Raw genomic sequence first — 26,539 nt, 5'->3', positions numbered from 1 at the left:
TTTCAGTTGTTGTTCACTATAAATGCAGACTTTTATACGCATTGTTTAGTTCTTTCTATTTTCAACAATATTTCCGTTTAGTTTCCTAGGGAAAGAGTGAAGAAAAGAAAAAAAAAAAGCCCAACAAGCAGAATGTACCATTTATACATACTTGAGAAATCATTGAACTAAATTGGTTTTCTAAGATGTAGCATAGGGATTTAGTCGGTGAACTAGTCAACAAGCCTTCATTAAGCTCTTCTCATATGCCATCCATTTTCCTAGGTGTAATACAGTCAGCTTTCTATCCTTATAAAAAAATAATAACTTATGAAGTGAAAAAAATTATTTGTGCCCATGGTTTTGGAGGTTCCATTTCCATGGTGGGCTGACGTCATAGCTTTGGGCCTGTATTGAGGCAGACATCATGGAGGGAGTGTGAGAAAGTCCAAAACCTGCTTACATGATGAGCTGGGGCAAAGAGAAAGAGGAAGGGGCCAAGGCCCTGTTATCTCTTAGAAGGACACGCCCCCCAATAACCTAAGGTCCTCTCCCTAGACCCTGCCCCTCAAAGTCTTGCCACCTCCCAACAGCGCCATCTTGTGGACCATGCTGTTAACACATTTGGTACTCAAGCCATAGTGGTAGGTAATAATATAAGACTTAATGTGGGTGTGGTAGTGTGTGTGTATGTGGGAAATAGAAACTTTTTTTTTGCCTTCATTATAAACTATCCATAGAGTTTAATATAATTATATAAATAATGGTACTTAATGTAGTACCCTTTAGGAGTCAGATAAGGTCTCTCCATGTAACATTCTAATCTATCCCAACTTCTACTAATTTTTCTGTTCTCTGATTTTTAAAATCCTTTTTAGTTATATACAACACCAGGATACACCCTGACGTAATCAGAAAATCATGGACCACAGCCCACTCCAATTCAGTCCCCACTGCCCTCCCTCTACTCCCCTGATCCCTCTTCAATCCACTTACAATTCACTTTTTCTTTGTTAATTAGTATCCTGTGGATACACCCAGTACTGGTACCCACCGTCCACATCCATGTACACTTATATAAAAGCTCACCAAGTTTCATTCCACTGATCTTTCTTCTATTTTGATGAAATTCCATCACACTTTTTTTTTCTTTCTCTCTCCTATTTTTTTTTTCTTTTCTATAATTCTTACCTCTCCTTCTATTTTGGATTAGTTTCTTTGTATCAGAGAAAATATTGTACCTTTGACTTTTTGGGACTGGTTCATTTCACTTAGTATAATATTATCCACTTCCATTCATTTACTGGCAAATGCCATAATGCCATTCTTCTTTATGACTGAGTAATACTCCATTTCTTTATGCATTCATCTGTGGAAGAGCATCTGGGCTGGTTCCATAGCGTGGCCACTGTGAATTGTGCTGCTATGAACATTGATGTGGCTATGTCACTGACCTGTGCCGATTTTAAATCTTTTGGATACATGCTGAGAAGTGGGATTGCTGGGTCATGTGGTGGTTCCATTCTGGTTTTTTGAGGAATCTCCATACTACGTTCCATGGTAGTTGCACTAATTTGCAGTCCCCCCACAACATACGAGTGTGCCTTTTCCCCCATATTCTTGCCAACATTTATTATTACTTGAATTTTTCATACTTGCCCTTCTGGCTGGAGCAAGATGAAATTTCAATGCAGTTTTGATTTGTATTTCTCTAATTGCTAGAGATGTTGGGCATTTTTCCATATATCGATTGCCCATTGCTATTTCTTCTTTTGAGAAATTTCTTTTGAGGAATTTCTTATTTTCAGAAATGTCTGTTCTTCTTCTTCTTCTTTTTGTTTTTGAGTTCTTTGCATATTCTGGATATTAATTACCATCTGAAAAGCAGGTGGCAAAGATCGTCCATTCTGTAGGGTCTTTTTCCAAACTCTGTTTCCTTTGCTATGCAGAAGCTTTGTAGTTTGATGCATCTGACTTTTTTTTGGTGGAGGGGTTACCGGGGATTGAACTCAGGGGCTCCCAATCACTGAGTCATATCCCCAGCCTATATATATATATATATATATATATATATATATATATATATATATATATATATATATATACAAAATTTAGAGACAGGGTCTCATTGAGTTGTTTAGCACCTCTCTTTTGCAGAGGCTGGCTTTGAACTCACGATTCTCCTGTCTCAACCTCCCGAGCCACTGAAATACAGGCATGTGCCACTGCCCCATGCACCATCATAGTTTCTTGATATTTGATTTTATTTCTTGTGCTTTAGGAGTCTTGTTCAGGAAGTGCTGACATGTTGGAGTGCTGAGCCTACATTTTCTTCTTGCAGTTGTGGGATTTCTCATCTAATTCCTAGATCTTTGGTCCACTTTGGCCTTTGTGCAGGGTGAGAGATGGGGTTACATTTCATTCTTCTGCGTATGGATTTCCAGTTTTCCCAGCACCGTTTGTTAAAAGGGCCATCTTTTCCACACCTTATGTTTCAAGTTATCTTGGCCACGTCATGGTTTTAACTGTATTAAATGCACAGTGAGGGACTTTTTAGTAAAAAAAAATATATATATTTAATGCAACATCATTGCGATTTTGCATTTAAACAATTCCAACATTCCCTCGAACTTCTTTCTGCTCATTTGCACTTAATCTCTTTTCCCACCTGTCAGCCATTGCTACTGACCCATCAAATGTTTTCCTTCTCTAAATTTAATTTGCTGGACATTTTATGCAAAAGGAATCATAGACAGGTTTTTTTTCCCACATGGCTTCTTTCTGGTAGTATTTTTTTTTTCCTGCAGTTCATGAGTGCTGTGGCATATCTCAATACTTGCTCCTTTCTGTTCCTGAGTAATGATCCATCATATGGATGAACTCATTTTTTTTTTCTTCTATTCATATGTTGGTGACTACTTAGATTATTTCCACTTCTTTGGCTATTATAAATTTTGGTGCTGTTGTAAAGTCTCTGGTGTCTTTAAAGCATTCAGTGGTGTCCTTGTTGGAGACTGTCGTACAAACTAATTAGAATCCTTAAAAGTAAGAAAGATGGTGGGCTACCATATCCTCCCTCCTTTCACGGCTTGGGAAATGCTGCATGAATGCATATTGTTAGTGATTGATTTATCCTGGAGAGGCTGAGGAAGAAAAGAAAGAATAAAAGTCATCACTCAGTGTCCACACGCGATGGAAATAATCTAAGAAATGGTGGACTCAGAGATGAAATCATCTATATAATGTGCTAATAAAACCCAATTAGAGTGACTAATGTGCCCGCTGCTCCCTACATTTGCATATCTTCCTCAAATTCCTCAGGACGATTTACCTTAAGACCAAACCTGGGCTTCTTACCATTCTGGCCTGGGAGGGGTAGGAGAAGAAAAAAACACACGAGTCTGTTAACATGTGCAAACCCACCGAAGACCATCGGTTTGCTCAGTCGAGAGGACAACTTTGAATTTTCAGGGTTTAACTGTGGCTGAGGGTTTTGCACTCATTCATCAGGGTTCGTGAATGACGGGCGTGAAGCGGGCTGCCTTGGAGTTCCTTCCTCTGCGGGGATTCATTAGAAGCTCATGGGCTGAAAGGAAGACCGCAGTCCTAAGTGGATTAATGGGGTACTCTACAGGAAATGGGAATCAATTAAATCTCCTTACAGATGGAAGCTGGGGGTGGGGGGGAAATTTAGCCCGCAAGCTCAGTAGCCTGCATTCATGATAATGACGGCGGGCTAGAAGCCGTGTGCCAAGCACATTGAAGCAAAATCTATGGCACTCAAAAGCTCACCAGGCCAATTCTGTAAACAGAGATGCAAGTCAAAATAGCTAGAGCTCTTTGGCAAAGAAAGATTAGCCCAGGGATGGGTAGGGGGAAATAATTCAATAAATAAATCATAGGCTGTGCAGGGAATATGCAATCTCCACCACCCCCTCTCTCCTCTCCACTTCCTCTTTCAACTATCCGTATAAAATCACCAAAGTTGTTAAAATACAGGCTTACAAGGAGCATCCAGGGCAGCAGCTGAGGAGAGCCCTCCAGTCCTTTGGTGGTCTCATCTCTAGGCATATGGCTGTGTGTACCCTGCAAAGGTGCAATATCTGAATAGTTACCATGTACATCGAGCGCTTTTGAAATGCCAGGGATTATTTGAGTTGGTTCCTATGAAATATGATACTTAAACTTTGACACAAATCAAGCGAGTTAGGCATCACTGTGTTTTGCATTTTACAAATGAGGAAACTGAAGCATATTACCTAAGAAAATTCAAGGACCAAGGTAGCACTTAACCCAAAGATACTGACTTCAGAGTTCACAGGTGTGACTTGATGCTTTATGGCGTTATACACCATCTACTCCGATGGTGCCGGTTACATATGCTCTAATTATGCAGAAAGATGTGCTTCCTTGAAAATAGCTTGGGGCAGGTGTGGTGGCCCACACCTTTAACCCCAGTGGCTCAGGAAGCTGAGGCAGGAGGATCACAAGTTCAAAGCCAGCCTCAGCAATTCAGGGAGGCCCTTAGCAACTTAGCAAGGCCCTGTCTCAAAACAACAACAACAACAACAATATATATATATATATATATATATATATATATATATATATATATATATATATATATATATATATATATATATATATATATATATATATTTTTTTTTTAGATGTGGCTCAATGATTGAAAAAGTAGCTTGGTAGTAGAATAGCAGAATCAAATAGCAGGGAAACCTTTGACTTTATTTCTTTAAAGCCCAAGAAAATCTGCAGTTTTCCATAAGTTGGTAGGGGTGAAGCCACCAATTCCTTTTACCTCCAAGTGACACAGGTGTGAATTCTACTGAAACTCCCTGAAAGGTAAAGTTATTAGTGAGATGGTACAGGGGCACTGCTCAGGCTAGAAACCACGTTATCCTGTGGCATATCTTCTAGATATAACATTTTTGTCAAAGCCTTCTCTATTTCCATACAAAGAGGTCATTTTTTTTTCTGTATGTTGGATTGAAAGAATCAAGATGATGAGTTTTCAGAGCTCACTGGCAGCACCTGAAGTTTTCGAACTCAACTCCCACAGAGTTCATATGTAAAGGTGTGCTGGGCTTGAAGGAGACCAAGGGGAAGTTATGAAGAAGCCCAACAGGAACACATTGAAGTGTCACTTACATTCTTGGGGTGGTTCCTAGAAATTTCTTCACTAGACTTCATACTCAGCCCCTTTGAGAACATTCGGGAGACAGAAGTTGCCATGTGCTCGATGAGCTGATTTGATGTTATTTGGAAAGGAAACATCTGGACGTGGTTGATGGGATTTGTGGACATTCCGTAAGTCCTGTTTAGGTAGATACTGATGTAGAGTAAGGCGTTCATGGTTATGTCCAGTGGGCAGAGGGGTTGAAGGGGAAGGGTGGGGGCATGGGGTTACAAATGATGGTGGAATGTGATGATCATGTAGAAACACACTAATTGGTGTGAATATACTTTGTATACAACCAGAGATACAAAAAAAAATTCTGCTCTGTATGTGTAATAAGAATTGTAACGCATTCCACTGTTATACATAAATTAAAAAAAAAAACCTCCAAAACATGATTTTTGATGTTGGTGGAGTTCCCCTTGGAAATATATTGGCAAGCCAGAGCACTGTAGTTGCATCACACACACAAAAATTGTTGTTTTACAATTTACTTTTTAAAGTCTCATCTGTCCACACTCAATAATGCTAATTAATGCATGTCACAAGAAAAGCACAATTAGTTAGTGGCTTGACTTTTTTTTTCTTGTACCAGGATTGAACCCAGGAGTAGTTAACCACTGAGCCACATCCCCAGTCCTTTTTTTTTTTTATTATATTTTATTTAGAGACGGGGTCTCGCTAAGTTGCTTAGGGCCTCCCTAAGTTGCTGAGCCTGGCTTTGAACTTGCAATCCTCCTGCCTCAGCTTCCTGAGCTGCTGGGTTTACAGGTGTGCGCCCGGCTATTTGACTTGTTATATAGAGTCATGTCTTCCTTTGAATTGAGATCAACTCTGTGCTCACTCTTGCATTATCTTAATTGAATCTAACATTTATCCATGAATATTAAACTTTTTGCACTTTTGAGGGTAGCAGCAGACTCAGTAGTTTCAAAGTCAAGTAAGACCTAAAACATCCTGACAAATTAATTTCCTTTACCGTGTTCCTTCTGAAACTTTAATTAATAAATATATAAATATTCTTTCCTTTTTTCCTGATACTAATTTCGTCTTTAGTTAAAAGCTGCTCAAAGATTTATGGCCTGTGTAAAGGGTTTGGTAGATGTATAAATTTTCTCTCCTTTCCTTTTTCATTATTGATGCTTTAGAAGCTAGTTGGATTACATATTTATAGTTTTATAACTAGAATTTTATAATCTACATTTAATTAATGAGGGTGTGTTTGAGCTTCCCTAGTTGCACTCTCTGAATCATTAAATTTCCCTGAATGCTCTGAGAAATCAGTTCTCCAATTAGGTATTGATGCAGTTTATTAATTATCTACTTTACTGTAGATATCATCCAGCGACCTGTGTATTTACATTAAGCCTTGTAAAGTTGGCTTATTATGGAGGATTATTACCGTCCTTCCATTTTCTGATCTACTTTGCCTCGCCTCTTTTGCTCTTTGTAACTGAGTTTAAACAGATTAAACAGTTGCCTAATGGAGCAGTGTGCATGTTTTGAACTTCAGTTATAGCAAGTAACACTAAACAGGTGATTTGCATTTGAAGCCCTGGGCACCTGACAGTTTTGTATTAGTTGCTACATCTTATTGGCCTAAGAAGTTCTTCCTCCAGAATGACTTGAATAACATTAGCCTTCGATGGAAGCCAATGCTTGACCCAATAGCCGCCAATGATATTTTCTACCTAGGATCTTAGCAGAGTGAGTTTACTGAATGTACTTGGAGTGGGAATATTGTGCTACTTGTAACAGAAGCATGATTCACAGCTGCTCCTCATTTCAAATATGTTTCCAAGAGACATCTGATCGGATGATTTGATCAAGAGGGAATCCATCTACTGAAGCACTGTGGCATGGCTGAATTAGAAAGAGAACTAAAGTATGCTTTTCCCAAATTGCAGAGACATTGCAGTAATCCCACAGTAACCTCCTGCAATGCTAAGCTTTGAAAGGCCCCTGAATTTAGACAGAAAGCAATTTATTGTAAACAGCCGTTGCACCCATAAGAGAAATGTCAGCAAATACCCTCAACGACTCAAGAGTTGGGGTTGAGTTTGAAGGGATGCATGACAATGTACAGGAAATGCACAAAGCTTCTCAAAAGAGACCACAATAATAAGAAGGGCTTTGGATTTCCAAGAAAAAGAAGGATTGATTGTGAATCACAACTTAATCAAAAAAGATAACAGTGGGAAAACCTGGTAATAAATTCCATCAGGGCAGGACTGTTGCTAATTCTTTCATGAGGTTATTTTCTCCTCCAGAGTTTGCCTAACTCTAGAATGCAAATTTCAAGAAAGTTGAAAGGTGCCCATACAATATCCAGGCAGTATGCATTTTGAATATCCTTGTAAATACTCAGAACAATATTAAACATCGATGTTGCACTTTACATTCTGCAGTTCTGATTTATAGTCCCGTTGTAACTGGATTGTTCTTTCAGGTAATTGACTTCAATATGAGAAGGAGACCAAAGGTGGAAATATTAGAAAGTTTCCTTTCTGTATATATCAATTCCATTTCATTTAAGGTTTCATTTACTGGAGTGATTCCAAGGTGGTTTTGGCTCTCTTTGCAACTTAAAGTAGTCCTGTTTGACTTTCTCATTATGTTTTTGTGATTTTTCCCACATGCATGGGCTTTGAAAAAAAAAATTTTTTTTGATGTGGTTTTTACTCTGAATGGAATAGTTACCAATCACATTCAAGGCCTTTGCACTAAAGCAAGAGCTAGAGAATACACCATGGCCAAAAAAGAAATTGCAGTGTTTGGAGAGAAAAGAGTCCATGTCTATCAAAACTAAAAAGAACAAACCCTGTGATTGTACCCCTGCTCTGAAAGATATGTACAGGTGTATTTTTTGCCTTACTGATGTCACATAGCAAAAAAATATCTTTCTCTAGGACTTCACAGTGCAGAATTGATTTGCAAAGTTGCATGAGAATGTGTATCAGAATCTTTCTAGTGCTTACCTCTATTGGGCAAATGTCAGAACAAGGGTTGAGTGTCCTAAAAATGTTTATATATTTTTTAAAAATGGACAATTTATTAAGATATTAGCTGACACGAAAAGCTCATTTTGAAATGTCTTAAAATGATCTTCATACCAGGTGTTCCCAAATTTCCCAAAGAAAAAATTGAGCCTCTGGAGGTGGAGGAAGGAGATCCTATCGTCCTCCAGTGTACTCCTCCTAAAGGTCTCCCGCCGCTACACATTTATTGGATGAATATAGGTAAGTAATGCTCTGTCCCTGGGGGGCAGGGCATCATGCATCATGGAAATCACATAAAAAATCCAAAAAATAAAATATTCTTATAGCAGTATCCATGTCGACTCAAGTAGGTCTGTAAAATGGGATCCAATGAAACCTTGTCCCTCATCCTGAACACAAACTGAACAGAGAGCACTGGAAAACACTAGAAAAGTACTAAAGGTATCTCTCGATTTTATCATATTTCAAAGAGGAGAGGTTATCCAGATGCCTGAGTGTGTCTGTAAAAGGATAGTTTCCATATTCCAAAACAACTGGTATACCCTTGGTATATAGGGCATGCTAGAGTGGAGGAGGACTTGATTTTGTTGCTGGTTTACTTTGTCTCTGTGAGCAATGTTCTACCCGCTAAACGCAGTGACGCACAGCATATTTAGTATCCACCTTGGTGCTCAATTTTCTAAAAGGCTTGCTGACTCTCGATCTGAAATCTCAGGCTCTTATAGAGGCCATGACTAGTGAGCCTTAGCCGTCTTTCTGGATGTGCTTTTCACTGTGGCCCACAGAGAAAAATATTTGTCCAGCACTCAGGAGGTAGCAAATGAAGCTACTCCTGGCTACCGTCAAAATTTCCACATTCCAGTCACTCTAGAACTTCCCAGGCTACCTCCAGGACAGAGAGGTTAATATTATAGACATCAGTTTTGGGGGGAGCTCTGTTTTAAAGAAATACCATCTGAAGCAAATGAAAGTAAGAAGTAGACCTTGATCTCAATTGACCGGGTTTTGGATAAGCCATTGTCAACCAGCACAGCACAGGTAGAGAGACCTAGAGGGTAAGAAGAAATTGAATGCACAGATTTCTTGTCCATAAGAAAAATCAAACCAATAAAAAATAAGATAAGAAAAATCAAGTCAAGAAATGAAAATGATGAAGTAGCACCATCCCCCCCTTTGATGATAAGGTATTTCTTTTCAGAATTAGAACACATCGAACAAGATGAGAGAGTATACATGAGCCAAAAGGGAGATCTGTACTTTGCAAACGTGGAAGAAAAAGACAGTCGGAACGATTATTGTTGCTTTGCCGCGTTCCCAAGACTAAGGACTATCGTACAAAAGATGCCAATGAAGCTCACAGTGAACAGTTGTAAGTCCAAATAATTTATCATGGCATCGCGTGCGCTGAATGCAAATACGGTGTATAATTTCATCCTGAGTGAAGACAGTTAAAGACAGGCTGGTCTTTTCCATCATTGTTGAGTGCAACTCTAGAGACTGCATGCAGATGAAAGAGACATCTGCAGCTGCAGGTCCACAGTAGCTCTGTCTCTGGCAGCCAGAAAAAAAAAAAAAAATCAAATCTCAATTCACAGTACAAATGTGTTTCATTTGACGTCTGCAGGATCCAGGCATTTTCAGTGGCTGAAATGCACAGTGAAATCCCAGGGTTTTCTTTCTCTTTTTTTTTTCCTCCCCTAAGCCCGTCTCAGGCATTGATTGACTGTGACCTTGGATAAACTAGCAGGCTGAAAATGAGAGAGAACGTAACAAAGAGTCAAAAAATACAGAGTCTGGTATTAACATTTCCATCACATCAAGCTTTTTCTTTGTCCTCGGACCAAATTGGCAAAAGTTATTCCAATTGCCCCTTCTTTCCTACTTGATTCTGCAGATGCCAGTCTGGGTTCCCAAATGGGAAAAAAGTAATTAGTGGGAGGAAGAACCATAAGATTCAAAGGGAAGAGATAATCCCCAACCGTTTCCCCGACTGCATAATTGGCCCTGGTATATGGAAAGTTGGCATCAGCATCCCATTGTCTAATTTGGTACATGAGTTTTTCGTGATTATGTATGAATGCACAGGGTGCCAGGCTTCACTACAACATTTTTTTTTTCTTTTTGAGGATCCTAATTTCTCTTTAATGCAGCTGTGACTTGTGTCCTCCCCAACTGGATTAACGTTTGGTGATTCAAGAGGAAGCACGTCTTAAATCCTTTTTTCCATGTAAACCTCTAGTCCAATGTTCTAGTGAAGCCTGGTTCGACCTCATGTTGTAATTTTCCTGACATAAAAGTATCTGATTTTTCATCCTTTCTTGATATCAGCATCTTCCATTATGTATGTGTTTTCTTTTCTTCCATATTTTTTTTTATATTTCAGTAAAGCATGCTAATGATTCAAGTTCATCCACAGAAATTAGTTCCAAGGGTAAGTCGAACTTGGCATGTATAGACTGTTCTCATTTTTTTTTTCACCTAAAGTAGCTCATTTTCATCTCAGAATTTGAGTTTTTTCCTTTACTACCTTCATGAGTTTATTAAAATGGTAATATTCTTAGTAAGGGACTAGCATAGAGGGTATAGTTATCTCCCTTCTCTTCTTACATGCAAAAGGAATTGTCTCTATAAATCTGTAGCTTTTTAAATATAATGCAAAAATTACAACTAATAGAAGTAACGTACAGATAGATAGCTATAGTATAATGTATATATTTGATGGAATAATTATTTGGGGCCTCTCAAAATGTCTCATGGTCTATGAGGTTGATAGCCATTCAGTTTTTCCCTTCCTTTATATAAAGCTAAGTGTCAAGAGAAATAGAGAAACACTGTGTTACATGCACGTTTTGTTTTTCCTGTAAGACTTCATAAAATACTTAATAGGCCATTATGCATGGTGCTTCTCTGAGAAAGAATATAGTTGGAAATAATTCCCCCACTCATTTATCTACGGAATCTTTAATTTTATTTGTTTCCATAGATCATTCAGCAGAAATTGTGTTCAATGTAGGATGTCTCAAGCTTAATTAGAGAGTGGACTAGTTTTCTAAGGTTAGAAGAATCATTTATAGAAATGCAGTGTGTAGTCCTCGTATCACGTGGACTAGAGACTGAATTCAGATTTCTAATGCACGGGTGATATCAGCAGAGGTGGCTGAGGGTCCCCCTTGGCATACCCTCAGCGTTAAGGTGGGCTGATTCATCAGCAGTTGTTTTCTTGGCCATCAATAACTTCAACGTATATTTTTCTATATCTTCTAACACTGAATTGAAATCTTTTCAACCAGGTGTGGTGGCACACACCTGTAGTCTTAGCAGGTCAGGAGGCTGAAGCAGAAGAATCACAAGTTTGAGGCCAGCCTCAGCAACTTAGCAATGCCCTAGTCTCCTTCTATCAGAATTCTGAATTCAGAGCCCAGGAAGTGTATTTTAATAGAAACCTTATCAAATACTTAAGGACATTAATTAATTTTTTTTAAAGATCACATAGCCATCAAGCATGATGCTGACTGGATAAAGTGCAGAATATAAAATCATAGCCTATCAATTAACTTAAGGGCTTCATTGAGAAATTATTGGAATAATGCTGATTTTCTGAATTAGATGAGGTGGTGTAAGTCATAACATTCATAAAACTTTTCCTTGCACTTAGCACATCTCAGGAACAACCCATGCTTTCTGCAAAGAGGAAGGGCAGTCTGTTTCCACAAGGACATAGAAATAGGTGTCTGTACTTAGATGCATGTGTGCACACGCGTAGGCACACACACCTACCTAGATTGCCACAGAGTGTTAACTAGCTGCCTTTGAAAATGTCTGACTTTTCTTTTCTCTTTTGTAGCCAATTCCATCAAGCAGAGGAAGCCTAGGCTGCTACTGCCTCCCCCGGAGAGTGGTGGCGAGTCTTCAGTGTCTGTCCTCAGAGGGGACACCCTGCTGCTGGAGTGTTTCGCCGAGGGCCTGTGAGTACTCTGGCTCCTGCTCGGGACTTGGTCCACTCCCTGAAGAATGAGACATCCAAGAGAAATGTGCTTGCATGCACGATTTTAAATGCTTCGCTTCTTTTCTTTAAAGTAATCCTGGTTACCGAATGTCTCAAAGAAGTGGCTTGGATGTCACCCTGCAGACTCGAGGCCATGACTGAAACTGGCTTGTCATCACACCTCTGTGTTGATTGGTGATATATTGTGAAGCCGGTGGTCTAAGATGGCTGCGTACCTTGCAGCCTAAGGTGGCTAGCCATGAGCCCTGGTCCTCCTGGGCCAGGTTTGCCCTTTTTGCTCACTTGGCTGGTCCCACTTCTGTTTGTTACAGTGCCAGCTCTGCCCCTTCTTGTGTTCCAAGGACCCCTATTTATTGGTATTCTATCCCACTGCCCTTTGGACACAAGCAGGTTCAGACCATGGAATTCAAGGAAGTTTCATGTCAAAACCCAATGAGCTCAAAAAGCAGTACACTTTTCCAATTCCTCCACCAAAGCCCTAAGGGGCCTTGCTTGGTCATCTCTTGGAGTTGTTATATTTGCTGAGTAACTGTTGCAGGGTTCTCCCACAAAACCACAGGACAACAGGGCATTCAGCAGGAAGCAGTGTGTATTCGTGCCGACATAGGCTCAGTGGATTCTTATCCAGAACATTTGGTTAGCATTAAGTGTGGGGAGGCATAGCCTTACATACTCTTGTTAGGGTCCTTTACCTACGAGTTCTTTGTTTCCCACAGGAGGTAATACATATCTCTGGTTAGGCATTCTATTGCTGTATACAGAGTAGCAAGGATGTTACAACTGAGTTGTGGAAGGCTCACATTGATACTGATGGTGTCCTGTTATCTTTTTCTGTGCTCTGAGAAAATGCCTACCACATAGCTTCTCAAGTCTATGTAAACTGCTGCCCTCTTATTTAATATTTGGTCACACCAGGTCACCTGTATCTACCACTATCCATCTGCATGGAACCATCCCTCCCTAATACCAGGAATTCCGTAAAAAAAGATATTCTTTTGAATTGAACAAGGATTTGAAATTTTTAAAGTCGCTCATTCATTATTCAGTGTATATTCCAAATGACTGATTTTAAATTAGATCATAAAGAAAAGGCATGGAAATTAGTGCTTCAAGAAATCCTATGCTTGGTAGATTGTTCTTTCCACCCAGAACAAGGATCTAGGTTGGTTGTGTGAATCAAATCACCGGTATACTCTGACATATGCTGTGACGTGACCCCTGTTTAGGACTTTTGGTCTCTGCATTGTGTTAGGAGGTCACAGCCCTAACTCTCAGTTTGATGGTAACCACCACCATTTTGTTGTTGTTGTTGTTGTTGTATTGGTATGTGTTTACAGTGGGCACAATTATATTTTTTTTCAAGCTTTTGTGGATTGGTCGGAGCAAAGCTCCCAATAATTCTTTTCATTGATGTCTTACAAATGCCATCATTTACTTTTTGAGTTGACTGAACAGACTGTCCTCAGAATAACAGAAATGCTCTCATGTGCTTTATAGAAACTAAAGTGTCATGAAGCGGTATGTAAAGAGAATGCTCCATGTTCAGGATGTGGGGATTCTGAAACCTTGTCCCAAGAGGTTTCGCTTAAAGTAGTTCTTATTCATGCAAGGTTTGGATTGGGCATCCTGTCTGTCTAGTTCTCTTTCTAGATCAAAGTGACACACTGTTTAAAAAAGAAAGGTTTTGAAATTTACTCTATTTTTTTTCTGGGGAGTTTTAAACCACCAACCTTTCATAGTAACAAAATTATAACCATAGCCAAGACATCCTGCCCTTATTTTGTGTCAAGCATTTGGTTTTGGACTTCACACACATTAACTCATTTTACCCTCATCTGTACTTTTTGAGACTGTAGTTATTCCCATTAGCACATCAGGTACATGAAGCCCAAAGGGTCCTCTGGGAGAAGGGAAGTCACTTCTCTAAGCTCAGGGAAAGGTGACTGGGATTGCATCCTGCCTGTCCCCAGCTGCAAAGTACATCTAAGTCTAACTCAGTCCAGGATAATGTGAGAATCAAGCGAATGGCTGGAAACATCCTTGCCCAAGTGCTATTAGGAAATGTTCCTGAAGTTCGAAAAGAAAAAAAAAAAAAAATTGTATGACTCTATCTAGAAGTTCTCGAAGTGACCGGAATCCACCCTTAGAGAACACTGCATGTTCGTCTATGTGAGTCTCAAAATCAGCTTAGTAGATTCTTTGGAGGGAAAGGTATTAGAAAACTGGTCGTTTTCAAGGACTGGGGGTAAAACAGATATTGTGGAGAGTGAGATGCTGGCACGATTAAAGCAGACTCAGGAAAAACTCCTGTTTGGAAGGCACCAAGGTCCAGAGCATCCTGGGGCTTGGCAGATTGCCCCCGCAACAGATGGAGAGAAAGACAAGTAGGCAGGAGACTTGGGCTACTCCTCCTGTTCCGTGTGTGGGCAGGAACTTAAAGCCTAATGCTCTCTCATGTTCCTCTCTGACCATTATGATTACAATTTCCTGAGGACGGGTGCCAGGTGCCGCCAACGTGGTCCAATATAAGGTAGTTGCTTCCAATCCATCACCCAGGTCAGCCCCTGGGCTTTGACAGAAGGCGGAGAGAACAGATGCGTGTCAAGGGGCCTTCATCTAACCTGCGGTGCTTTTTTGCATGATAATTATTTTACCCATTGCCTATGCATACAAACAATTTGAGCTAATTGATAGAAGCAATTTGAGGTAATGGCTTAATTATTAACTAGCCATAATTAAATTAGTAATTGAATGGATAATAATTAATAATTGGGTGGCAAGCAAATATTTTAAGGATATAGAGTTAAGAAGGACAGGGAGTCCTGTGCAAAGCACAGGGTAATAAAAAGGACAGGATTAGAGTCAGATGGACTGAACCGCTAATGTCATTTTTTTTTTTATTCCTGTGACCTTAAGCAAATTAATCAGCTTTGTGGAATTTTAGATTCCTTACTGATAAAATGATGATAACCATACCCAAGTTTAGTGCAGACTCAGTAACTCTTCAGGTTTTAGTGGTTAAAAGGATTATGGTAAGAAAGACCATGCAATGTTAATAGAAATAACAAATCAACCTTCTGCCACTCACCCTTTGTATTCCAACTGGGGAGGGAAAAAATGAAATAAAATTGTCCTCTACCACTTAAAATTAGCCATGTTTAAAAATCCCATCAATTTTCACAACAAGGGGGTTTCGCTTTTTCTTTTTAATATTTTTTTTTAGTTGCCTATGGACCTTTATTTTATTTATTTCCATGTGGTGCTGAGAATCGAACCCAGCGCCTCACACAGCAAGGCAAGTGCTGTACCACTTAAAACCAGTGTGTCTCCACTCCCTTGCACATAAAGTCTGTGACAGGTTACCACTTGTCTTGTTTGTATGGTTTTTTCTTTTTGTACCATGAATTGAACCCAGAAGGGGCGCTTAACCGCTGAGTCACATCCCCAGCCCTTATTACGTTTTATTTTGAGACAGGGTCTTCCTTAGTTGCTTGGAGCCTTGCTAAGTTACTGAGGCTGCCTTTGAACTTGGAATCCTCCTGCCTCAGCCTCCTGAGCTGCTGGGACTATAGGTGTGCATGTACTATTGCTCCCGGCTTGTACATATGTTTTAATAGGGTGAGGCAAGGGAGATTTGATGCTTGCCTCCTTTCCCACATGCCCTGAGAGTGGAAAAGCTTACGTCAGTAATTCCAGCAGCTTGGGAGGCTGAGAAAAGAGGATCACAGGTTCAAAGCCAGCTCAGCAACAATGAGGCACTAAGCAACTCAGTGAGACCCTGTCTGTAAATAAAATACACAATAGGGCTAGGGATGTGGCTCAGTGGTGGAGTGCCCCTGAGTTCAATTCCTGGTACCCCCCTCCCACCCCCCCACCCCCCCAAAAAAGAGTGGAAAAGCCACAGGATTAGCATTTTACATGCTGAGAAGTCTTAATTTGCCCTGGCATGAGTGGGCTATGCACTTGGCTCTGCATCTGAGCCACCTTCCCCAATGCCACCATCTTGGGGACCGCAGGGACCGTCACAGCTTCCCTCTCCTGGGTCCTACTTTATCAGGTTTTTCAAATTAACCGCAGGAAAGAGGGCTGTAATCTCTGGCTCCCTCAACCTACCTACAGGAATGTAATGTATTTTATGTATTGATTACAGACCGACTCCACAGGTGGAATGGACGAAATTGGCTGGCGATTTACCAAAGGGAAGAGAAACAAAAGAAAATTATGGCAAGACCCTGAAGATCGAGAACGTCTCCTACCAGGACAAAGGGAGTTACCGCTGCACGGCCAGCAATGACCTGGGAACAGCCAGCCACAATTTTCGTGTCATCGTCGAAGGTACATTTCCCCGGATGGTTTTTAGTGTCTACTTGAAACAGAGAATGGTAGATTCCTATCATGAGTGGGGCTTGGACTATGTCCTGGGAGTGTTAAAACAGGTGAAGATTCCCAGCTTTTTACTTGAGCCTGGGCACAGAATTATAATACACGTCAGTCACTCTAGTTTGTCATGAACCTGCCAAACCAGAGTGGGAGGGACACGTGGGAGGGACAAAAGGACAAGAAAAGGTCTCACGTGAAGGACAGACAGGGATGAGCTCAGTGGGTGATTTATTCATGTATTCATTAAACCTCTTCTCCTACATTGTCTATGTGACAAATGACTTCTATAGTGACCTCGGTGTGATCAGGCCCAACCTTAAACCGTATGAGAAGGAAGGTCCAAGATGACAGATTAGGATACACACCATCCTCCATGGTGCCTGGAACCACACTTGGACTTGGCGTCTCATGGCGCCTGTAATTTTCGGTGTCTTTATTTCACTTCTCCGCAAGTTAGTTTCTTCACCAAAGGAACGTGCCAGGCAAATTGTCATGGCGTTACCCTAAATTCTACATTTTTTTTTTCACCCGTATCTTGAGTTGAGATGGTTCTCAATATGTTGCATGGATGACGTTCCATATGTTGTACGGATCTTGAGTTCTGATGGTTTTCAGCATGCTGGTACCGGGGATGTAAGAATAGATAGTATAATATGTATGCTACGCAGGTTCATTCTTATTCAAAAGCACAAAACACACAGTGTACAGGAGTCAACTCTGTAAATTCAAGCTGTATGGATCAGCGGAGGTTCTACCATCTTTTTAACATTTATTCTAATGTGTTGATTTGACAGCAGAATGCATTACAATCCACATTATAGAGAGAGAGCACAATTTTTCATATCTCTGGTTGTGCACAAAGTAAAGTCACGCCAGTCATGTCTTCATACATGTACTTGGGGTAATGATGACCATCTCATTCCACCATCTTTCCCACCCCCATTTCCCCTCCCTCCCCCTTGTCCTATCTAGAGTTCCTCTAATCCTTCCATTCTCCCACCCCTCCCCAACCCCATTATGAATCAGCATCTTCATATCAGATAAAACGTTTGGCATTTGTTTTTTTAGGATTGGCTGACTTCACTTAGCATTATAATCGCCAACTCCACCCATTTACCTTCAAATGCCATGATTTTATTCTCTTTTAATGCTGAATAATATTCCATTGTGTATATATACCACAGTTTCTTTATCCATTCATCTCCTGAAGGGCATCTAGGCTGGCTCCATAGTTTAGCTATTGTGAATTGTGCTGCTATAAACATTGATGTGGCTATGTCCCTGTAGTGTGCTGTTTTTAAGTCCTTTGGGTATAGATCGAGGAATAGGATAGCTGGGTCAGTTTTATCATCTTTTGTTGTATTTGCAGAGATAAGTAGGCAGTGATGACCCCACTTAATAAAGAAGGAAGCGACACAATGTGGCGATTGGGGCTGTCCCCGCTGACAGAAGTGTAAATCATCTGATCTTGCTGTGAATTTGACCAATGCAGACTATTTTCTGTGGGTCTGACCACATTGAGGCCTTCCATCTATGGCTTAGTTGACTGCATTGATCAAATTAATGGAATGATTACTGCATTTGTACTTATTTAGTGCCACGTAGGCTAAGCCATTGAAAGGGGGATTGCTCTCCCAGGCTACCATTTAGATCTTCTCTCCAGGGCTGCCATTAATATTCCAATAAAGTTCACCTCTGAGAGCTTCAGTTTGCCCAAGGAACACCTAGGTAATGGTCTGTTGTTTTAATTAATGTGGAGAAAGAGAGACTCAGACACAAATCCCACTCACGAGCAAATGTTAAGATAATTGATTTTGTAATGACCTTGTTCCGAGCAATACTGTGTCTCTAAACCCTCTCCACAGTGGATATGGTAACTTGTGATAGAAAGGACAAAAAACCAAAGATGAGAATTCCATTTTCTTGGGTTTAGCAAGAGGAGAAAGTCTAATACTATAGGAGGAAGTCTAATACTATGCACTGTGTTCACCCTGTGGCATCAGAGATATACGCCTTTGACAATAAACCCTTCACCGTGATATTCACAGCGGAAGTGTTTGAAAGATTTATTTTGCCTCTAAGTTTAATCATCCTCTGAAACGACTATATGATAGGGCTCCGTGCTACTACAAGGATATTTTTCTACAACCCCCTCTCCTCCCCAGCACACACTAACCCCACCAATCAGACTTGTGTAATTGTTAGCTGTAGCAACTCCGAGTTGCTGAGTGTTTCAGAAAATCCTTCCAGATGGCTGGAACATCACTACGGTAGCTGAATATTTTAACAATCTGGCCACGGATTTCTTGACTGTTAAGACCGAAGAAGCTTTCAAAAAGAAACGCAAGGCTTGCAAAATAAATAAATAAATAAGCCAAAGATGTAAAAATTAATTATGCAATTAAAAATGTCAACTGTCGGACTCCAAAGGAATATAGGTTTCCTGGAAAAAAATAAAATTGTTCTCGCCACTCCCAAAACAGCTAGTAGCACTGTTGAGATGTAAATAATGTGTTTATGAGGAAGAGTTGATCATTTTTCTCTTTAGTGAGAAACTACTTAAGGTGCTCTGGAAAGTATATTTTTAGAATTTCTCTTTAAGCATGCATGCAAAGAGAGAATGGTTCTCATCGACCCCCTTTTGTCCCTAAAAGGGTGAAAGCAGTAAATATAACTTTCATTAATCTTGTGGAAGGAGGAGTTCACTTTTAGTCATCAACATCATTCCCCCCACCCTTCCTCCTCCTCCTCCTCCTTCTCTTGTTTAGAAACCCAAATTAAATATCAAGGGCTTGCCATTACAGGAAAGGGTAATTGTACTGGGAACTCTAAAAATCTAGCCCATTCTGAACACACCCTAGGGTTTGTAGAAGTCTAGCTTGTACTGTTTTCTCTCTACTTGTGATATTTCTTCTCTATTACAAAACACAATCCAAATCTATGCACTTATCATTTCACCGACAACATCTCAAATCCAAAACTTTTACGCAGTTCAGATTCTATAATAGGAAGTAAATGTCTTCACCATACTTTCTAGGTGTCCAGGATACTGGCATTTACACACTGTCTAAGAAGAGACACTGGAAGGGAATGTAGAGTGTTCTAGAAATAAACTATGACCCCAATAACTTCAAATGATCACTTAAAAATAAACCCCCACTAATAGTTTTTGTGTTGTCAGCCTCTGAATCAGTGAAGCCTTTTGAATTCTAGAGATTTTATTCAAAAGATTTTATTAATAATTATGCATTTATAATATAATCCAAGATGGGCTTGAGTCTTAAAAGGACACTGTGAAATCTAATGCATTTCAATCATAACCAATGTAATTGGTTACCAAAGTAATCCTTCTTTCTTTTATTCTGTACTGGGGATTTTATCCAGGGGCACTTAAGCACTAAGCCATGTTCCCAGCCCCTTTTATTTTATCTTATTATTATTATTTATTTATTTTTATTTTGAGACATGGTCTTGCTAAATTGTTTAAGGCCTTGCGAAATTGCTGAGGCTGGCTTTGAACTTGTGATCCTCCTGCCTCAACCTTCCGAGTTGCTGGGATTTCAGGTATGTGCCACCATATCCAGCTAAGTCATTAGTATTCCTAAGGAAATCTTAATTTCAAATAAAAAAATCTATTTCTAGCTGAGTGCAGTGGCACATGCGTGAAATCCCAGTGGCTTGGGAGGCTGAGGCAGGAGGATCACAAGTTCAAAGCCAGCCTCAGCAACTTAGGGAGACCCTAACTCTAAATAATTCACACACTCAAACACACATATAGCTGGGAATGTGGCTCAGCATTTAAGCACCTCTGGGTGTAATTCCCAGTGTGTGTGTGTGTGTGTGTGTGTGTGTGTGTGTGTGTGTATTATATATACATATTTTTTTCTAAAGAGTTGCAGTTAAACCCAAATTTGATGACTCTAACAATTGACTTACTGGGATATAAATATTTAGTGGGAACCTATGATAAAATTTCAGTAAGAAAATACTAGCTGTCATATGATTGACAGGTGTCAACTTCTTGTCTTATTCTCCTCCTTGTGATAAATACCTCTTACTACCTTCCTTCTTACATTCTTGGCATTAGATATTTGCACCCCTATTTTCAGTAGCATAAAACAAATGTATTATCTAATTTTTTTTTTGGTTACAATTATGCTAAATTGGGTAAAGTTACAACATAAAGTTTCATCTGTTTGTCATACATTTCAGGTTAATAAATTAAAGAATGACATTCAATAACCCCCCCCAAATTTTCAGGGTTGCTATTTTTTTGTTCTCTCTCTCTCTCTCTCTCTCTCTCTCTCTCCTCTTCTCTTCTCTCTCTCTCTCTTTCTCTCTCTCTCTCATTTTTTTTTTTTTTGGTGGTACAGGGTGCTTTAACACTGAGCTACATCCATAGCCCTTTTTACTGTGTATTTTGAGATAGAATCTCATTATTTGCCCAGGCTGGCCTTGAACTTGAGACCCTCGTATCTCATCTTCATGCGTCTCCATGTCATGGTATCCTTCTCTGGATTCAATGTTTTTGTTTGTTTTTTAGTTTAATCTCACCCTTTAAACTTGGCCTTATCCTTCAGGAATACAGTTGCATGTTCTGAGCTTTGGAGAGCATCTGTTTGTTCTCTGTCCCCGCTTGCCTCTGGCCTGCACCTCAACTGCCCCAATTTCCCATCCCTTAGCTAACACCCCCCTGCCCCACTGTATCCTCTGCAGTGAACTAATTAGCAAGAAGCCGGTGTGTTCTGTAACTGCCTGCAATGGCGAGCATGGGCCACCAGGGTGCAGTGCCTGCCGACTCGCCCAGGTGGCTTCTGTCTTTTTCCATTGAAGTCTCTTTGGGGACGGATCCTTGCTTTCACTTGAAAGCACTCCACATATGTCTGTTCTGAGCAGACCTCACGCCTAGCAGAGGAGATCCAAGGAAGAGTGACTTTCCTCCCAGGTCTCAGGAGATCACTAGTCTCTTACGTCTCCCTAGGGACTTCAGTTCTGAGTGTCTCAGCCCCTCTGCAAGGGAGCGCAGTGTCTCCCTACCTAGCTAAGTCTCCCTCAGTGTGCGTGACGGAGTCCTCCTCTGCTCAGGAGCTGCTTACTTCTGCAGGGGAAGGAGGCATGTGAAGACCACATCGCAACATCCAAGCATTCACAAGGTTTAGGAAGAAGGGTCAAGTTTATTTGGAGCTTCTTTTTCATATTGTTTTTGGTACCAGGGATGGAACTCAGGGGCATTTGACCACTGAGCCACCTCCCCAGCCCTATTTTTGTAATTTTATTTAGAGACAGGGTCTCACTGAGTGTCTTAGGGCCTGGCTTTTGCTGAGGCTGGCCTTGAACTCACAATCCTCCTGCCTCAGCCTCCCAAACTCTGGGATTACGGGCATGTGCCACTGTGCCGGACTCCGTGGAACTTCCAGAGTCGGTGGATAGATTTTTGGGGAGCTTGGATTTATTCAGAAGCATGAAGCAAGAGCTGGTCAATTGATTTGACCTGGGACCTGGTTTTGGTCCACGTTGGTAAGATAGCAGTGAACCAGAAGCCATCCCCAGGGCTTCAGAGTCTCAGTGCTGCTTATGCATAGGCTAAGTCTACAGATCCTTGGCAGGACCAGGAGATGAGGATCCTTTTACCAATGATTCTGGGAAATTTAGACAAATTCTCCAAAGCTCAGCTTCTGTGCATAAGTTGAAATGGCTGGATAAGGTGAAACCTTAAGACCTCTTTTTTTCCCCTAAGAGTAATGGACCTTAATTCAGACTCCAGGAGATGATTAATGAAGTTTGTAGAATAAGAACAGAAATAGAAACCCGGATTTTATTACACATGAAGATTTAGAGAAATGCCATTATTTGAATGACCTTTATTTTTACGTGGTCTGAAACCAGTAGACACAGTACAATAAACATAAACATAAGGTTCTTGGAGATTTTTTTTTTAACTTCCAAATTTTTTATTTTATTGGGGTTGAATAAAGAACCCCCCAAAAAAAAGAAAAGAAAAAGAGAATAATGACATTGAAAAATGCAAAACAAACACACCCTTTACCTCAGAAAGTGACCCACAGTTTATAATCCAGACAATTTGTGTATTAAACTATGTGACGAAATATTTCCAGATTCATTTATGAATGCAAGTGTTTAGCTTGGAATTTAACAATTAAATCCACACCCTATGGAATAATTCCAAAGGCATTTCTTTTGCTCAGACTTGAACTTCATACTTATTTGTGTATATATACACACACGTATGTGTGTGTGTGTGTGTGTGTGTGTGTGTGTGCGCGCGCGCACGCGCGTGTGTGTGTCTATATCTTATTTGTTTGTCCTGGGGAATTTATAGATATTTTTGCATAATCCCCTTCTTCCTCCCTTACTTAATACATACTTAAAAGCTATTTTTCGGGGCTGGGGCTTGTCTAGCATGCTTGAGACACTGGGTTTGATCCTTAGCACCACATATTAACTAAAATAAAGGTATTCTATTCATCTACAAGTACAAAAAAATTTTTTTTAAAGCTATTTTTTATTTTCTGCATACTTATATCTTTAAAAATTTTGCTTTTAAATAGAAGCAGAAATCCAAAATGTCTTGGGGGAATTATCCAAGCAACAGCTGATAGAATTATTACCTGCAGGTTTTGCACAGTTTTCTCCAGAATAAATTCACCCAAACCATCCACACATTAAATATTGTATTTGCTGAAGACATAGTCACATTCTTAGGGTGACAAAACACGATGGTGATACTTGAGCTAAAGAAAAATGTTTTGTTCCAAAACACCACTTTGAATTCTACTGTGAAGCATTAGGGCGCAGGAAGATGCCAGTGATTTCCATATTTTATTTCTTCCAGGATTGCTTGTCGTCTTCACTCCCTGTCCCTTTTCAAAAAATCAAAATCTCTAGGAAAATAATAGTTTCCAGATCAATTAGATAAATGGGAATAGGCAGAGATACATAAATGCTATGAAATCATTAATTAATAATTCGAATGTTGAAAATTCAAATACTAGGATTTTGAAATATTCCCCAAGTGTATTCCTAAAATATCAGCCTTTTTCAGAGGCTCTGCGGCAGCTTGCGGATAAGCTGGAGTCAGCACTTCAGGAACGTCCCATGTTTATTCTTCCTTTATTTTCTGCTAGTGAGATAGATGCTTGTGTAGCTAAATGAAGTGGTTGCATTTAACTATTTTTAGCATGTTGATTTATTATACATGCTTAGCATCCAGATTAAGTACACACATACACACAAACACACGCACACAACAGATTGCACAAATAACAACGCCCAACTTGCTTCACAGAACAAAATGTACCAAAAAAAAAAAAAAAAAAAGAACTGTGATCGACTTGGTGGTGTCTGCCCTCTGCTGGTGCTTCCGAGTACTACAGGCCTAAGCATTTTGGGGACCGTTTTGCAACAGATCTCTGGAAACCTCTTCTCTTTGTTTCCAGAACCTCCACACTGGACCAAGAAGCCCGAGAGTCGCGTGTACAGCACGGGGGACAGCGGCATCTTGCTCTGTGAGGCGGCGGGAGAGCCGCAGCCCACCATCAAGTGGAGAGTCAACGGCTCCCCAGTGGACAGTGAGTTGAAACAGCCCGTGGGGCCCCATTGCAGAAACCCTGGCTCTGTGTCAAAGGGCCTTGGGAAGTGGCTGAGGAGCAGGACAGATGGACCAGGAAATCAGGAATGGCCTGATTGGAAGCAGTCTGATTTCTGAGACCTGAGCCTGGTGGCTCCGTGACCAGTTATGCAACTGGGCGTATGAGGAAGCCTCTTAGAAACTGTTCTTTTTTTTTTTTTTTTCACCAGGAAAAAGGAGAGAAAAAAATAGCAGTGAGTCATGGGGCTACTGTGTGGATGAAATAAAACAAGTCACAGGGTGCTCTGCACAGAAGCTGCCACCTAACCAACCGCCCCAAGTGTGCCTGGTTATTATCATTTCATAGGACACCCAGGAAACTTTAGCCCTCCATCCTTAATATCTTCAAATGTGAGATTCCCCGCCCCCCCCCTTATCTCTTTAGAGAACAGAAGAAGAAGTGAAACAAGGTTTGGAGTTGTCATTTCAAAAGGAAATAAGAACAGTTTTTAATGGATAAAGACTGCCAAATAAGAAATGCAGATTAAAACATAAAATCATAAAATTTCATGTTTGAAAGCTGCTCTCTTTGCGAAAGGCACTCACAGATTATCAGAAGAACCTTAGAGAGGTCGTACTATTCATATTTAACAGATTCTTGTCTCCGGTAATATTTACGGAGTCCCTCTGGTGCACGGGATCTTATGGCTTATTGCTTGGGATCTACCACTGAGAAAAACCCAATGCTTCTCTCCTGGTTCTGATGTTCTGGTGGGGAGCAGTGGTCAGCAGCCAGAGGAGCACATGGGTATGCTGCACTAAGGTAGCAGATAGCTGGATATCAGTGGAGCACATAGGACCTCAGGTCCCAGGGAGGGTTGCTGCATCAGGTCAGATCATAAGATTCCTGTGTTCCCAGGCCTTTGAGCAGAGCCCTGAAGGAGATAAGGAACTCAGCCCTGTAGAACCTGTGAACGTGCTTTCAGGTTGGCGAGGTCCGTGAATGTGAAGAGGGGTGTTTGGCCTGTGAAGGAAAGAAAGGAGCCCCCTGTGACTGACCAATGGGCAGTCCTGGGCCGTGAGGTCAGCCAGCAGCGGAGGGCCAGTGCAGAGGTTCAGGGAAAGCCCAAGTAGGGACCTGGGATTTCCTTGGCCATGGATGTGTAGCTCATGCAGGATTCTGAGCAGAAGAGTATCATGCTATTATTTGCATTTTACCGAGGGAGATTTCCAGTCTCTGAATGGGGACTCTGATTATGTCACTCCAGAAGGGGACCGTGTGAAAGATGCTGGGGACTCGGGCCAGACTGGACATCCTGGTTAGTTTCTGGATTTATTCTCAAGGTAGAGCCAACTGGTTCATTCATGATGGATAGATCACGACTGAGAATAAACAGAGTCGCACAGTGAAGTCCTGGCAGGCTTGGAACCCCAGCCTCCCCTGCAGAACCCAGGCCCAGGCTTTCTTCCACGGCTCCTGGACCACAGTTCTCCTTGTTCCCCAGCAAACAGGTCCCAACCGTCCATAGTTGGGGGGGGGGGTGAGGCCAGTAACCTGACAACAGGATCCAAATCCTCTCTCCACTCACGCTTTTAGGAATTCCTCTTCTTTCTCCCTTTCATTTCAAAATTAAGCCCAAGTGAATTCTATTATTGAATACAGACTTTATCTTTTCACATGCTGGGCCTAGAACAGCTTTGAAAGATAGATTTTCATGACCCATCAGTTTGCAGACATAGTGACCAAGACTCACAGAAGTCAGAACACTTACTTAAAAACACAGGCCCATCAATTTGGGGCCAGAGCTGGGGCCCAGGGACAAGTTAATGGGTGACCTTTCTCCCTCTGCACTGCATTCTTTCCCACAGAAGTGACCAGAGACAGAATTGACAAGAGACTTCCTGAATTAGGATAGGACTCCTGTGTTTGCTTGTTTTGACTCCCCACCTCCTGTTGGCTGTGGCCAGCATGTGACATGTTGTGCAATGTCCTTTCCTGGAAGGCACACTGGAGAACGTTTAGTTTAATTGTGGTTCAACTTAAACGGGAGGCCATCGCCTCCTTTCTTCCTTTTGCAATACTGTGTTGATTCCCAGCTGCCCAGGGGGCCGATGGGGTAAGGACTAAATGGGCAACAGGATCAACCCTGCAGACTTAGAACTCCGAGTTGAGGTGTGGGGGTGAAGGGTCAGATCAGAAACGGTCCCTGGCAAAGCCCTTTGACAGTTCAGCCTTCAAGAACTTGGAAGAGCTGTTCATCTTGCCCCGTCTCAAGTGACAGGTGATACATTGCCTCTAAAGATCATGTCCACTGTTGCATGAGTCTCACTGTCAGCAGGATCAGGGAGGGAATCCCTTTTGTGGCCTTCTCCAGCTCCTGTGGGCAGCCCCA

The 26,539-nt window shown here is 41.0% G+C and overlaps 1 protein-coding gene across 5 annotated transcripts in view; it reads left to right on the top strand.

Moving 5' to 3' along the window:
* Window positions 1–26,539, top strand: part of Chl1 (cell adhesion molecule L1 like) — a 595,242-nt gene that overhangs the window by 527,457 nt on the left and 41,246 nt on the right. For 4 of the 5 annotated variants that reach the window (XM_078033574.1, XM_078033576.1, XM_078033571.1 and 1 more), the window contains 6 exons: window positions 8,290–8,412; window positions 9,371–9,541; window positions 10,556–10,603; window positions 12,017–12,137; window positions 16,329–16,513; window positions 24,016–24,147. In XM_078033574.1, coding sequence (XP_077889700.1) covers window positions 8,290–8,412; window positions 9,371–9,541; window positions 10,556–10,603; window positions 12,017–12,137; window positions 16,329–16,513; window positions 24,016–24,147 — 780 coding nt within the window. The remainder of the gene's footprint in view (window positions 1–8,289; window positions 8,413–9,370; window positions 9,542–10,555; window positions 10,604–12,016; window positions 12,138–16,328; window positions 16,514–24,015; window positions 24,148–26,539) is intronic. The other variant, XM_078033575.1, reaches the window with a different exon arrangement.

Source organism: Ictidomys tridecemlineatus, chromosome 16 (genome assembly GCF_052094955.1).
Source record: "Ictidomys tridecemlineatus isolate mIctTri1 chromosome 16, mIctTri1.hap1, whole genome shotgun sequence".
Classification (NCBI taxonomy): Eukaryota; Metazoa; Chordata; class Mammalia; order Rodentia; family Sciuridae; genus Ictidomys; species Ictidomys tridecemlineatus.
Note: the sequence above shows the minus strand (reverse complement) of the source record. Positions and strands in the feature narration are given on the sequence as shown.